General features: G+C 44.4%; 1 protein-coding gene across 9 annotated transcripts in view; it reads left to right on the forward strand.

Annotated features, from left to right (window-relative positions):
- ASXL2 (ASXL transcriptional regulator 2) overlaps window positions 1-14,068 on the forward strand; it is a 212,289-nt gene that overhangs the window by 117,774 nt on the left and 80,447 nt on the right. The window contains exon 1 of one of the 9 annotated variants that reach the window (XM_033936468.1): window positions 1,462-1,557. The exons of the other annotated variants lie outside the window; for them this stretch is intronic. Coding sequence (XP_033792359.1) covers window positions 1,521-1,557 — 37 coding nt within the window. The 5' untranslated portion in view covers window positions 1,462-1,520. Of the gene's footprint in view, window positions 1-1,461; window positions 1,558-14,068 lie in introns of those variants that run through there. 9 annotated transcript variants of the gene reach the window in all.

Here is a 14,068-nt window from a genome sequence, read left to right on the forward strand (position 1 = left end):
CAAAAGATGTTCTTATGACTATCTCAGACTTTTGCTGATAAATACGATCTTTAAATATGAAACGATTATACTACATGGCTAATGCTGTTAAATCAGCCAAAAAGTGTGTAGGAAACAGATGAAGATATGCATGCAAATCCAAAACAATTGCCATGACTTGCACAGCCTCTTGTGGAATAGTTATATACAGAGTCTGTAAATTATTGAGATAGATATGGGGGAAGCTACCCTGGGATTAGTAGCATGGAGTCTTGCTACTATTTGGGATTCTGCCAGGTACTTGTGACCTGGATTGGCCACTGTTGGAAACAGGATATTGGGCTTGATGGGACATTGGTCTGACCCAGTATGGCTATTCTTATGTTCTTATCCAAGGTAACCTGTAGGCAAGGATAATCTATCTGCTGCAGATATTGCAATTTCAATTTAAAAAATGTATAGTATCTTTAATTATATAATGGAATTTCCTACATCAGTGGTTGCAAAAATACAGTCCACATATTTGCAGTACCTTTCTAATAAAGATTCCCTCGCCACAACAATTGCCCAGCCTGGGGCTTAGTTAATCTCTTATGGATCCAAAGCAACATACAGTATAAAAAAACAGAAAAGTAGTCTTAACTTTGCCTGGTTAGCTCTGACCCGCGTATTTCCTTCCATTCAAACAGGAGTGTCCTGAGCCAGAATTGTGCTCTGTGAGACGTGCCCCCTAGTACCCTCCCCCACCCACCCACTGTGTTCCCCCATATCCCTTGTACACTCTGCAGCCGCACCACCTGTACAGTCTTCAGGACAGCTCTGTATTCAAGAGCAGTGCATTATGTTACTAGTAGAGCTGAGAATACAGAGTTGGAAACATTTTCCAGAGAAAGGAAAAACGGTGATGACTTGGCGCCACTTCAGCCGCTCAACTTGTCTAGTCCATAAGTGAATGAGAGGAACCTGAGAGGCTGAAGTACCTGAAGTCACCACTAGTTTTCCTAAAACCTTTTGTGCTCATCTTAAGGGAAAATTAAACAGTATTTGCATAAGATGATTATTTCATTCATTTACTTTTTCCAACCCAATGTAATGTATTTTTCATCTTGGAAAGCTGCCTGATAGCAGTAATCAATAACATTCAGGAAAAGTGGGTCACATCTAGTTCATTTTGTTGCCATACTGTTTGTGTATGAGAGGCTGAAAGAACAGCTGCCTGCAGTTTAACTCATTGTGACATCACTTTTTTTCTTCTTTTTCATATACATAAGTAAAACAGGAAGCACATTCGAGATAGTCCACAACCACTTCCTTATATGCACAAAATTATAGAGCTGTGAACAGCAGCAAAACAGATAGACTTTTAGAATCTAGAGTAATTCAAGAAATTATGAGCCCCAAATTATCCAATCAGGAACAAAATTGAAAACAGTTTTTGTACCCTTTGTTGTGACATTTAAAATGCATATATTTGTGCACAAACTGAAAGAAACCATTCACCAGCCTGAAGCATTGATTGCTAAACTTCGGAATGAGATACCATGTTCAGAGAGCAGTGTGAGGAAAATCAACTCGGAGGTAAGATGAAGCTGATCAAGTATGCAGCTGAGAAAGACAGTCGGTTCTTTGTAAGCAGCTAACACAATTATTAGCTCTGTCCATTGTGTCTGCTGTTTGAAAAGTCCCAGGTAAGAGCCTCTGTATTTCTGTTTGTGGCTTGCTAAAGATTTCTAAAAGAAAACCAACTAATTACATGAATGTTCTTAGCTCAAAAAAAGCACTAACTTCTCCATACATGCTTTTAATAACTAAAGGAACATTGGTTGATTGATTACTTGTGATTCTTTCCAAGGCTTGTGATGCAAATCTGGGAAAGTCTGATGAATGCACCGAGCTGCTGCTGAAACAACTTTGAAAGTGCTTAGTCTGCAGTGACAGGAAATGGTTTTAGTCTTTTGGGCTGTAATTTTGATTTAACATTTTTAGCTGCCTCTAGCTTTCAGAAGCTAGTTTCTATATGATCAGAGGATCATCTTATTCTCCCTCAGATGGAAAATAGTTGCATTTGCAGTGAAGTGTACTGTATGTGTATGTGAAAGGTAGTAGGGGCACAATAATAAAAACAACTAGGGAGTGTAAAGTGAAACAAAATATTAATTTACTTAAAAGTCCAGAAGCTGATTTTAGTGGATGAGTGATTTACTTATTTTATTGTACCTTAAAATCCCATAAACTGCTGGTTACTTAGAATACGGACACCTCAGATTTATTCATTTTGGAAGCTTCTGGAATTTAGAGAATTCGTACTTAGAACATTCAACAAAGGAACAAGTATTCAGGTACAATTGCATTGCCAAACCATTTTGCTTGTTAGATCAAGTCTTTAATGTCCTAGAGTAGACTGTTTCCCTTGGGTCTTTTCTGATTATTGGTGCATTGTGAATAACACATATGTTATGGTTCCAATAGTACTTGCTAAATTCACTTTATCTGCATTTTGCTGATAAAGGTATGTGTTTACTGAAATGCCAATGTATTTCTGATTAAAAAATATTAGATGCTGTATATCAGGGGTATCTAACCTTTTGGCTTCCCTGGCCTGCATTGGCGGAAAAATTTTTTTCTGGGGCCACACAAATACTAACACTAGCTGATGAGCAAAAAAAAGGTTGAGGCGGTCCCAAATTTGCAATCACTAATATAGAAGATGCACTTATCTAATAATAAACCTTCATTAAAGGGACACTGTGGAGAGGAACCCAGAAAAGCAGTAATACTTACCCTGACTGAGTGATCCACCACGTGCATCGCTGACAATGGGAGCAGCCAAAGGCTTCTGCATCCCCACTCTGATGGTTCTCCCATTCACTTCTGTTACAGCTACAGTGAACCTCTTCAGAGGTGAGCCTCAGCAGAGCAGGGATGTTGATTCAGCTGTCAGCAGCGTACGTGGAGGATCGTTCAGTCAGGGTAAATATTACTGTTTTTTGGGCCTCCCACTTTGAACTTAGGCTCCTTAAAAATGAACTTCCTCAGCAACAGCAACAGTTGAATCCAGAGACTAGTGGGATAGTACACATCTACCAGCAGGTGGAGATAGAGAACTGATTAACAGGTGGTCCTCTTGGTTGGCATCCTCCCTGTATCCTCAGTATTCTCTATCTCCCAGCAGGTGATGGTCGCTGTTCCACAAGCTCCTGGTTTCTGGCTGGATTTTTGTGTATTCTGCTGTTGAAAATTTTTCTCTTTAGTCAGTTTGGGGTGTTTGGCTGAGCGGTGCCAACTTTGGGAGTCACACCTGCCCCCCCCCCCCAGGTCCCTGCTCCACCCTCCTCTCCCCTGGATTGAGGGTTCTTCATGGTCCTCTGTGTTTTTCTTCTTTCCCATTAAACAAACAAAAAAAAAACCAACAACTTGTGCACAGAGGCTCCTGTGCTGTTCCTGGACAGAGCTTGGCTGTCTGTCCCAGTCAGCAGCTACCGGCATTAACGTCGGTGAACTCCGGGGTGAGTGCTGTTTTTTGTTGTTTTTATCTGATCGTTGGGGTTATTGGTTCTGCCGAGTTTGTCGCGGAGGTTCTGTGCCACATGGTTGATCGGTGGTTGTGTTTTCATGGCGGCTGAGACGGTTAAAAGGTGTTCCCGCTGTGGGAAGCGGTTAACACCGTCGGGCCTATGTGCAGCGGGGTGTGTGGACGCTGTGGGGGATGATGTGCAGTTCGCTCCTCTTGTGTTGGCCGTTTCCCGCGCTGGCAAAGGCGGCCCTGCATCTACCGTGCTCGTGGCTGCAGCCGTTCCGCTTCGGTGCACGTTAGCGGCCGCGCAGGATGTCAGCGATGTTGCTTCAGTTTCTTCTGCTGTGGGTCCGATTTCGGGGCAGGAGATGGCCGTTTCCACCCAGGCCCATTTAACTCCGGTGTTTTTTTCTCCAGAGTTTTTGATGTTAATGCACAAGGCCTATTTAATGCAGTCCTCTCAGCCTGCTCAGAGTCAGGCCAGTATGTTGGGCCAGGAATTGGTCCTTCAGGCCAGTGGATCTCCTCTGGAATCTCAGGCTGCTAAGAGGCATCGGTGACACCTATGGACAGCGATGCCCTTTTCTCCGACAGCGCTTTCTCTTTGTCCCGTCCAGATTCGCTGGAAGACAGTGAGGTGGAAGATTTGGAGCTTGAGGATGCGCTGACGAGGGAGGTGGATGATCCTTCTGCGCTCCGGCTTTTTCATAGGGAGGAATTGCCTTCCTTTATTTCCAAGGTGCTACAGGACCTTAATATCTCTCAGCGGGATACGCAGGCATCGGGTTCTGTTAATCCTCTTATGGCGGGCATGAAAAAGCCAGCTAAAGTGTTCCCGGTACACGAAGCAATGCTTGAGCTTATTTCTGCCCAGTGGGACACCCCGGAGGTCGGTCTCCGGGTGTCGAAGGCTATGCGCCAGTTGTATCCTATCTCTCAGGACGAACTTGACAGGTTTAGGAACCCCAGGGTAGATGCTTTGGTGGCCGCGGTTACCAAGAAGACTACCTTGCTGGTCGAGGGAGGTATTGCCCTCAAAGACATACAGGATAGAAAGATTGACTCTTCCCTTAAGCTGTCCTTTGAGGTGGCGATGGTTACCTTACAAGCGGCGGTGTGCAGTTCCTATGCGGCACGGGCTTGCCTGCAATGAATTCAAGGTATGGCAGATAGGTGGATGGAGACCGGGGTGCCGGTGCCATCTGACTTTCCAGATGTGGAAACGGGTCTGGGGTATATAGCGGATGCCATCTATGATATTATTAGAGCTTCGGCGAAACAAATGGCGCTCTCGGTGGTTTCTTGAAGATCTTTGTGGCTTCGTCACTGGGCGGCGGATGCGGCTTCCAAGCTTAGACTCGTGCGGCTTCCTTTTAAGGGTCGTTTACTCTTTGATGATGATTTGGAAAAATTGGTTAAGGATTTTGGGGATACCAAAATGCAAAGGTTGCCGGAAGATAAACCTAAGACACTTTTGAGGGAGTTGTCTGCCAGAAATCGTTTCCGGGATGTTAGGAGATATAGACCTGAGAAACCGTCCTTTCCACCATCTTCCAGTTCTTCCTATAATTCTAGGACTCGCTTTCCGCCTAAAAGTTCCTTTCATCCTTCGAAGCCCCAACCTGCCCCACCAGCGCGAATCCCGGCCTTGCGTAATTCCCAATGACGGGAGGTCGGCTCCCTCCGTCGTGACCATTGGGGGGGGGGCTGTCTTCCTTTCTGACGGAGTGGCCTGGATCACATCCGATCGGTGGGTTTTGGACATTATTCAAGATGGTTACAAGTTAGAATTTACCTCTCCCGTCGCAGATTCTTTCTTGGTCTCCCCTTGTACGGGGGCTGCCAAGAGAGATTTGGTGCGGTACACTTTTCAAGTTCTTTTGGAGATTGGGGCAGTTATTCCTGTCCCTCTGGCGGAGAAGGGGCAGGGGAAGGTATTCCATTTACTTCATCGTGCCCATAAAGGGGGGTTCGGATCTCAAGAGGGTCAATCGCTTTCTGCGGGTCCGGCATTTCTGGATGGAAACTGTGAGGTCTGTCATTGCGGCAGTTCAGCCGGAGGAATTTCTGACGGCGCTCGACCTCAAGGAAGCTTATCTGCACATCCCCATATGGCCTCCGCATCAGAAGTATCTTCGCTTTGCAATCCTGGGTCAGCACTATCAGTTTCGAGCCATGCCGTTTGGCCTTGCCACAGCTCCACGGACATTCTCGAAGGTCATGGTTGTGGTGGCAGCTTTTCTTCGCCAGGAGGGAATTCGAGTACATCCTTACTTGGATGACTGGTTGATCCAGGCGTCGTCTAGACAGGAAAGTTTGACAGTAACCCAGAGGGTGATTTCTCTTCTTCAATCCTTGGGATGGGTGATCAACTTTCCAAAGAGCTCTCTTACTCCGTCCCAGTCTTTGGAACATCTGGGGGTGCTGTTCAATATGGAGGAGGGGAAAGTGTTTCTTCACTGCGACCAGAGAGAGAAGTTACGCTCACAGGTTCGCCTGCTTCTCCAGTCGCCCAGGCTGAGAGCATGGGATTATGTGCAAGCTCTCGGCTCGATGCTGGCTACGCTGGAAGTGGTGCCGTGGGCGCGCTTTCACATGAGACTGCTATAACAGTCCCTTCTCTCTCGATGGTCCCCAGTGTCTCAGGATTACAACCGTCGTCTGCATTGGACACCGCAGGCGTCACTCAGCATGTCTTGGTGGCTCAGCGATCTCAATCTGTTCAAGGGCATGCCTCTGATGACTCCGGATTGGATGGTGGTTACGACGGATGCCAGTCTGGTGGGCTGGGGAGCTCACTACCTTCAGTCCACAGCGCAGGGGGTCTGGTCTCCGGAGGAGGCCAGAGGCCCATTAATCTTCTGGAATTGAGAGTGACCAGGCTAGCCCTTCAAGTGTTCCTACATGTGATTCGAGGCCATCCGACGAGGGTTTTTTCTGACAGTGTCACGGCGGTGGCATATATCAACAAGCAGAGCGGTACCCGCAGTCCTCAGTTGGCGGCAGAGGCAGCTTTTGGTGCGTCGGTTATTGCAGAGGCGGCTTTCGCTTCCCACCCTGATTGAAGATTGCTTTGCTACATCCCACTAGTCTCTGGATTCATCTCCTGCTGAGGAAGGAAAAATTATGTTCTTACCTGTTAATTTTCTTTCCTCTAGACGCAGCAGATGAATCCAGAGCCCCACCCTTTTATGGCTATTGGATCTCTGTGCGTGTTTCGCTTTTTCCGCTGTTATGTTACTGTTGGTAGTTGTTCTCTCTTTTTACCTTTGCAATTTGTATTGGGAAAGAAGTTTTTTACATGTTGGACGTATTCTGATTCCGACTGCTTTGGTAAGGAGCTATACTGAGGATACAGGGAGTGTGCCAACCAAGAGGACCACCTGTTAAATCAGCTCTCTATCTCCACCTGCTGGTAGATGTGTACTATCCCACCAGTCTCTGGATTCATCTGCTGCGTCTAGAGGAAAGAAAATTAACAGGTAAGAACATAATTTTTCCATCTCCCCTGCTGTAGCTAGTAGGGATCCCCAAGTCTCACCAACTGATGGCCACCTCCTCCCCCTCTAACTTCCCAAGCTCAGCAGCTGACAGCAATATTGCAGAGCTGCTGCCTTCCCTCCTCCCTGCCACCACCCCCCTTGGCTTTCATGCATGCATGAAAGCAGTGACAGCTTGAGGATATTGCCATTGGCTGCAATGCTTGGAGATTTTGGGTTGCCAGACTGGAGGAAGATGTCTTCAGTCAACAGGGCTTGGGAATCCCCACTAGCTCAAGTATTTATAAATTGCACTCAGGCAGGGAGAAACTTTGGTGCCCATCCACTAATTTTGGGCTCTAGTCCCTCCCTCAAATTAGCTGTATATGACTATGCCACTGAATACAAAAATAATTGTGATACACATATCCCAAAGCTAACATATTCCAGTTAATAAATTCAAAATAAAACAATTTTTTCTACCACCTTGTCTGGATATTTTGTTTTTCCATCATTTTGGTCCCAGTTTCTCTTTCTGATTTTTGTCTATCTTCAACTAATTCTCTTTTCAGTGTCTGCTGTCCATTTTTTTCTCCTCTTCTCTCTTGTTCCATTTCCTCCTTATGCCTGTCTCCAACCTATTGATTTTTCTCTTTCAGCTTTCTTAACTTTTTCTTTTCTTTTTTGCCTCTGTCCACTCAAATCTTGCCTTCTTTCTCACCCTTCTTCTTCTTTTTAAATGTTCAGCTATCTCTCAATTCTCCATCTCCTCTCAGTCCCTAGCTCTCCCATTTTCCATCTCACACCTTTCCCAGCCTCCTATTTCCTTCTATCTACTCCTCATTACCACATTTCTACCACTATACTCACTGCTCTCTCACTCATCTTGTCATCTCCCTTTTGACCTCATCCACATGGCTCACCACTTTCAGAATCCCCTCTCTTTCTCCACTGGTCAGGTCCCTTTCTTTCCATCCCCTGCCTAGCATCTTCTTATCCCAGCTCTCTTCCCTCCTGCCCTTCCCCATAGGTCCATCTCTCCTTCTCTATCCCCATGATCCAACATTTTGCTCCCTCTCTTTTCTGTTATTCTTCTTCCCTCCCCACTTCATGCTGAATAATTAAATGGAGGGAAAAAAGAGAGATGCTGCATCTTTCTGACTTCCATCCACATTCCTAATATTTCTCCCTCCCTCCGTCCCTTCTATCCCCAAATCCCTTTTTCTTCCCAACTGCCCCCATCCCACCCACAGGAGGGGCCTACGACTACTGGGCCAATTCCGGTTGGCCCAGGCGCCTCAGGCCCCACTTGTGGGCGGAATATAAGGCGCCTGGGCCAATCAGGCCCTAAGGCTTGCCATTTGATGGATGGCGGGCCTACTGGACGTCCATTCGTCCAACTTGTTTCCAGGTACGGTGGGGTGTCGGGGGTGGGGGCGTATCACGGGATTGGTGGGGGGTCTCGCTGGTCAGCGGGTGGGGGGGGCGATCGTGGGAGAGGGGTGCGTTGAGGGCAGGAGGGCCTGGGATCCCTCCTGCCCCTATCTTAGTGGGGGTTGGGTGTACAGGAATCGCCTGGGCAGGAGAGGTTGGGCTCCCTCCTGCCTGGATCGTTCTCGGGCTAGGAGGGCTTGGGCTCCCTCCTGGCCCTCGCACTCCTCCCAAAACGCCCCGTTTAGCTTTGGTCGTTCAGCGGCACTATGTAGGCCTAGGTCGTTTGGAAATACATCCAAAACCTGTTTTTAGTATCAGCACTTGGACATATTTGGGAAATGTTCGTCCAAGTGCCGACTTAGGCCGGTTTTTGGACGTTTTTCTCTTTCGATTATGAGCCCCTTAGGGTCTGGTTCTTGTCACCTATGAGCTTCCTGCCTGGGGTAAAAGAAAAGAAAAAATGACACACTTGGTTTACCCGTACTGAAGTCTGTATATTGATATTGGATTTAGACGCCAGTGTTTATCGTGAGTGAGATTAAAACTTTATTGCCAATTGTTTTCTTTGGTCTTGAAATTCATATTTTTGGCAAATCATAGGGTTTTCTTTGGGCCTTCAAAACAGTATAACATCTGTTTCAAGCATAGAGTATACAAGTATATTATGAGCATACTCCTGGGGCCACTTTCCTCCTAGTGTGGACGTATAGGCATCATTCGTGTCATGGGCTTTTATCTTCCTCCCTGGGTCCTGCCTTTGATTTCAGGTCCCCTTGTTAAAGAGGGGAAGGACTGTCACTTGAGGACTGGTGGTCTCTTTTATATATCCTTTTACTTGAGGACAATATTCAAAAGCAATTTACACTTTTGACTTTTAATATCAAACAGACTAATATTCCTGCTTTCCTAGATAGATTATTAATTCCATATGACCCTCCTAGATCTTTAAGATCTGCCTCACAACATTCCCTCAATGTTCCTTCCTTAAAGATAATCGGTACTCGTCGTACTCTAATTTTTTCAGTCACTGCCCCACAAATCTGGAATTCTCTCCCTCTGTTCCTCAGAGCCGAAGAAAACTTGCAGAAATTTAAAAGTAGCCAATATGTTTGCTTTTTAAAGAAGCTTTTAACTGATTGTACTTCCGTACACACCTATCTTCCTGTGAATTAAATCATTTCCCTTCCCTATTGTAATTTCCTTATTTGTATTCTTTTATAAAAATTGTAGCTCTCCTACTTTTCCTCAATGTTTTCATGCTACCAGTATCTTTGTAATGTTTGTTCATGTTTATTGTTTAAAATGTTTGTTTCCCAGCTATTTTTAAATTATTATGTACAATGCTTTGTACTTTTGGATAAGTGTTTAATCAAAATTTAAATAAACTATGAAACACAGGTAAAAAGCATTTTACTGAAGTTAATCAGCTGTCACAATTGTCCTGTCAGTGTTTTCTTCTACATGCTTTTAACCACATAGAGGAAAGGGGTTATTTGAGAGAAAAAAAGTATGCATGTACATGGCATTTTCTTTTTTATAATTCAACAAGGTCTTTTATTAGTAAAACAGAGCAATATAAAAAACCCCAATAATTTGTTCAAAACAAATGAATGATAAAAACATAAACAAGTCTACAAAGACAGAATTGCAGGTTACCATAACATAAATGACAAGCTCCACTAAAGCATAATACAAAAGGAAAAGAATAAACAACCTCACTTTTTTTAAGGTCAACCCCTCTCCCCCCAACATAACAATGGCTCCTTTTCCCACCCCTTCCCCCCAATCCAGAAAAATGGAATGATACAATGCAAAATATATTTAAATACAGTAAATCATTGAGGTAAGAGGGCCCCACAATCTTTCCCACTTCACTAGGGCCTTCAATTACACTGCTCGCAGTTTGCCCATAATACAAATATAGCGAAGGTGACAAAGCCAAGTCTGCATTGAAGGAGGTCTAGGGTTCTTCCAAAACCGTGCTAAGGTCAATCGGTCATAAATAGGTGCTGTTGAATTTAGAAATTCATCACAGTAGTGAATCCTGGGACCGGCCTGCTCAATAAGAAAATACCGGGGTCCCATGAGACATGATATCCCAAAAGTGACAAAATACGTATCTGAACAGCCTTCCAAAGACCCTAATACATGGCTTTGGAGGTCTTTTACTAGACAGTGTTAAGCAGTTAGCAAGAGTTTTACACACATGGACCTAAACTAGCTTCCTCAATGGGGTAGGAGTAGGAGCTAGGCGTGACGTGAGTGGATCAGAGAAGTGGACAGCTGGTGCACAGGTAGTTACCATGCACTAGCTATCACAGCTGCCAGTTGTACGGCTGCATTTATTGCCACCTCAAGAGGAAACACTGAAGCATTCATTTTCAATGCAGATGGACATCTCAAAATGCTCCCCAAAAGTCCCATCTGCCAAAAACATCCAAACTTCAATTTTCAAAAGGCAGAATTTGGATGTCCTACACTGCAGTTCATCCAAATAGCAAGGAGGGATGTTGTAAGTGTGTTTATCCTTAGACAAGCAAGCAGCATATTCTCACATATGGGTGATGTCATCCATGGAACCCCGGTATGGACAGTGAAAAGTGTAGTATCATTTTAAGCTTTAGCAAGCTTTTTAGACTGCCCGCACCACGCATGCACGAGTGCCTTCCTGCCCGATGCCAGCTCATGAAGTTGTCAGTTTTTCATTTTCCACGGAGTGAAGAAGACATATCTCTTGTTTCTCCGTCAAGTTGCCTTCCCGCTTATACTTTTTATAAACTGACGTCAGAGGAGGGGCGGGACTGCGACGGAGGAAACAGCTCCGAAGTGGTACTAAGATCGGTAGCACTGCGATCTTGTTTGCAGGCTGTTCCTGGAAGGTAAATAGTGCAGGGAGGCCAGGGGGGGAAGCGGAAGGCCAGGGGGGTGGAAGCCGGACACTGGGGGGGGGGGGAGCCGACAGCAGCACTTCCCGACTGCCGCTCCTGCTTTAGGGGGCGAGGGGGAGGGTCAGATGAATCGGGAAGCTGTTTTTTTTTTTGTTTTGAACCGATTCGAATCGATTCACCCAAAGTGAATTGGTGAACCGATTCAAATTGTGGATCAGGCATCACTACTTTATACATTGATCTGCATCGGTATCGATCCATGCTAAGCTTAGCATATTCAACGACAGTACTTTCTCCAGGTTCTTCTTACATCATAGCATCAATATCTATGCAGTATTGCCTTGCATGTAGCAGTTTTTCTTCAATACTACGGTGTCTACATCAGTGGTACCTCTCCGGGATACATTGTTGAAGATTAACTCCACATCGCTGCTAATGTCTCTCTTCTATCCGTTTTTTAGGATGTCTCTCCTCTTGGGCATACATCCTCGTTGAGGTCTTCTACCCCTCGACACCCTATGGCATCATTGCTACCAGCTCAGTCTCAGGTATTGGGGAGGATATCCCTATGGCACCATTGATACCTGCACAGAGAGTAGAGGACAGTTAGTGAAATTTAGAGAAATATGAGGAAGTGGAAGGGGAGGTCCAGGGTGAGAGAAAGAGATGGAGATGTTTCATGTAGATGTAGTAAAAAGAGGGAAATTGAAGACTGTGTAGTAGTAATGAAATCTAGAGAGAGAAGCAGAAAAATATATGGAAGAAACTGAAAGGAAAAGATCAGTGCTGAAAATGGATGTAATGGAGGAAGTGAAGAAGACAGAAAAGGGAAGAATGACAAATGGACAGGAAACCCTGGCAAGGCAGAAACTGGAGACTGGAATCAACACAATTAGAAAAGTTAAATGACCAGAGCACACAGATAGAGAAAATAATTATATTTTTAAATTTAGGATAAAATAGTGTCATAGCTGTGTTATTCTGCTCTAAAGGTTAATAGATAAAAAAATACAACATATGTAGACAAAAATTAAAAGAAACCCTTAAGAAGCCAGACACTGCACACAATGCAACACCACAGAAAGAGAAACATTGACTTGTGTCCTCTTGTACTGTGGAAAATATAAAAATAGCAAGTGTAAATTTTAAAAACTGACATATTACAAACAGTACATTATAAATTAAATATAAATAAAAAATGGAAAATGGAAAATAAAAGGATAGCTTTCAATTGGAATAAGTTACTATATTTTTCAGACACAGTAGAAGGGCCCTTCCCTACTGTGTTCAAAAATGACCCTATTGGACCTTTAGCAAACAAGACAAAACTGCAGATCTGTACAAGACGTAGGCAAAATTTATTTGTGACAAAAAGATATATATGCAAACCCTTTTACCAATCAGGGGACCCTATTGGACCTTTACTATTGACGCAGTTTGAATTTGATAAGTTCACATACAGAAAGCTCTTCAACATATTTATAAACGACCTGGAAATTGGTACGATGAGCGAGGTGATTAAATTTGCAGATGATACAATATTATTCAGAGTAGTGAAGACTCAGAAGGATTGCGAAGACCTGCAACGTGACATAAACACACTTGAGAAATAGGCTGCAATATGTCAAATGAGGTTTAATGTGGATAAGTGTAAGGTGATACATGTCGGTAACAAAAATCTTATACACAAATACAGGATGTTTGGTGCAGTACTCGGAGAGACCCCCCAGGAAAGATACTTGGGAATACTGGTCGACAAGTCAATGAAGCTGTCCGCGCAATGTGCGGCAGCGGCGAAAAGGGTGAACAGAATGCTAGGAATGATTAAGAAGGGGATCATGAACAGATCGGAGAAGGTTATCATGCCGCTGTACCAGGCCATGGTACGCCCCCACGTGGAATACTGCATCCAGCTCTGGTCGCCGTACTTGAAAAAGGACACGGTACTACTCAAAAGGGTCCAGAGAAGAGCGACTAAAATGGTTAAGAGGCTGGAGGAGATGTCATATAGTGAGAGATTAGAGGAGACTGAGAGGGGACATGATCGAAACGTTCAAGATAATGAAGGGAATAGACTTAGTAGATAAAGACAGGTTGTTCACCCTCTCCAAGGTAGGAAGAATGATAGGGCACTCTCTAAAGTTAAAAAGGGATAGATTCCATACAAACGTAAGGAAGTTCTTTTTCACCCAGAGAGTGGTAGAAAACTGGAAACGCTCTTCCGGAAGCTGTTATAGGGGAAAACACCCTCCTGGGATTCAAAACAAAGTTAGACAAGTTCCTACTGAACCAGAATGTATGCAGGTAAGGCTAGACTCAGTTAGGAAACTGGTCTTTGATTTAAGGCCGCTGCGTGAGCGGATTGCTGGGCACGATGGACCACTGGTCTGACCCAGCAGCGGCAATTCTTATGTTCTTATGTTGGATCATTTAAAGGGGCATGGGTCTGCTAAAAAAGCTAATGTATCCTGTGCACTTTGCTTGTAAAATTGCCAGAACAGCACATAGCTATGAGAAGAAAATCTGAAAAAAATTATGGTGCATCTAATGACATTATATTTTCCTTCAATTTTTAAAGAAGATAAAATATTTCTTCACTCAACGGGCTATTAAACTCTGGAATTCATTGCCAGAGAATGTGGTGAAAGCAGTTAGTAGATTGGCCACTGTGCCAAAGGATACTGGGCTAGGTGGACCACTGGCTTTAGACAGTATCACTCTACTGAACATTCGTTGATTAGCATGTCTACCTCCATACTTTACTACCTGGATCA

The sequence above is a fragment of the Geotrypetes seraphini genome, chromosome 3 (assembly GCF_902459505.1).
Source record: "Geotrypetes seraphini chromosome 3, aGeoSer1.1, whole genome shotgun sequence".
In the NCBI taxonomy this organism is placed as follows: domain Eukaryota; kingdom Metazoa; phylum Chordata; class Amphibia; order Gymnophiona; family Dermophiidae; genus Geotrypetes; species Geotrypetes seraphini.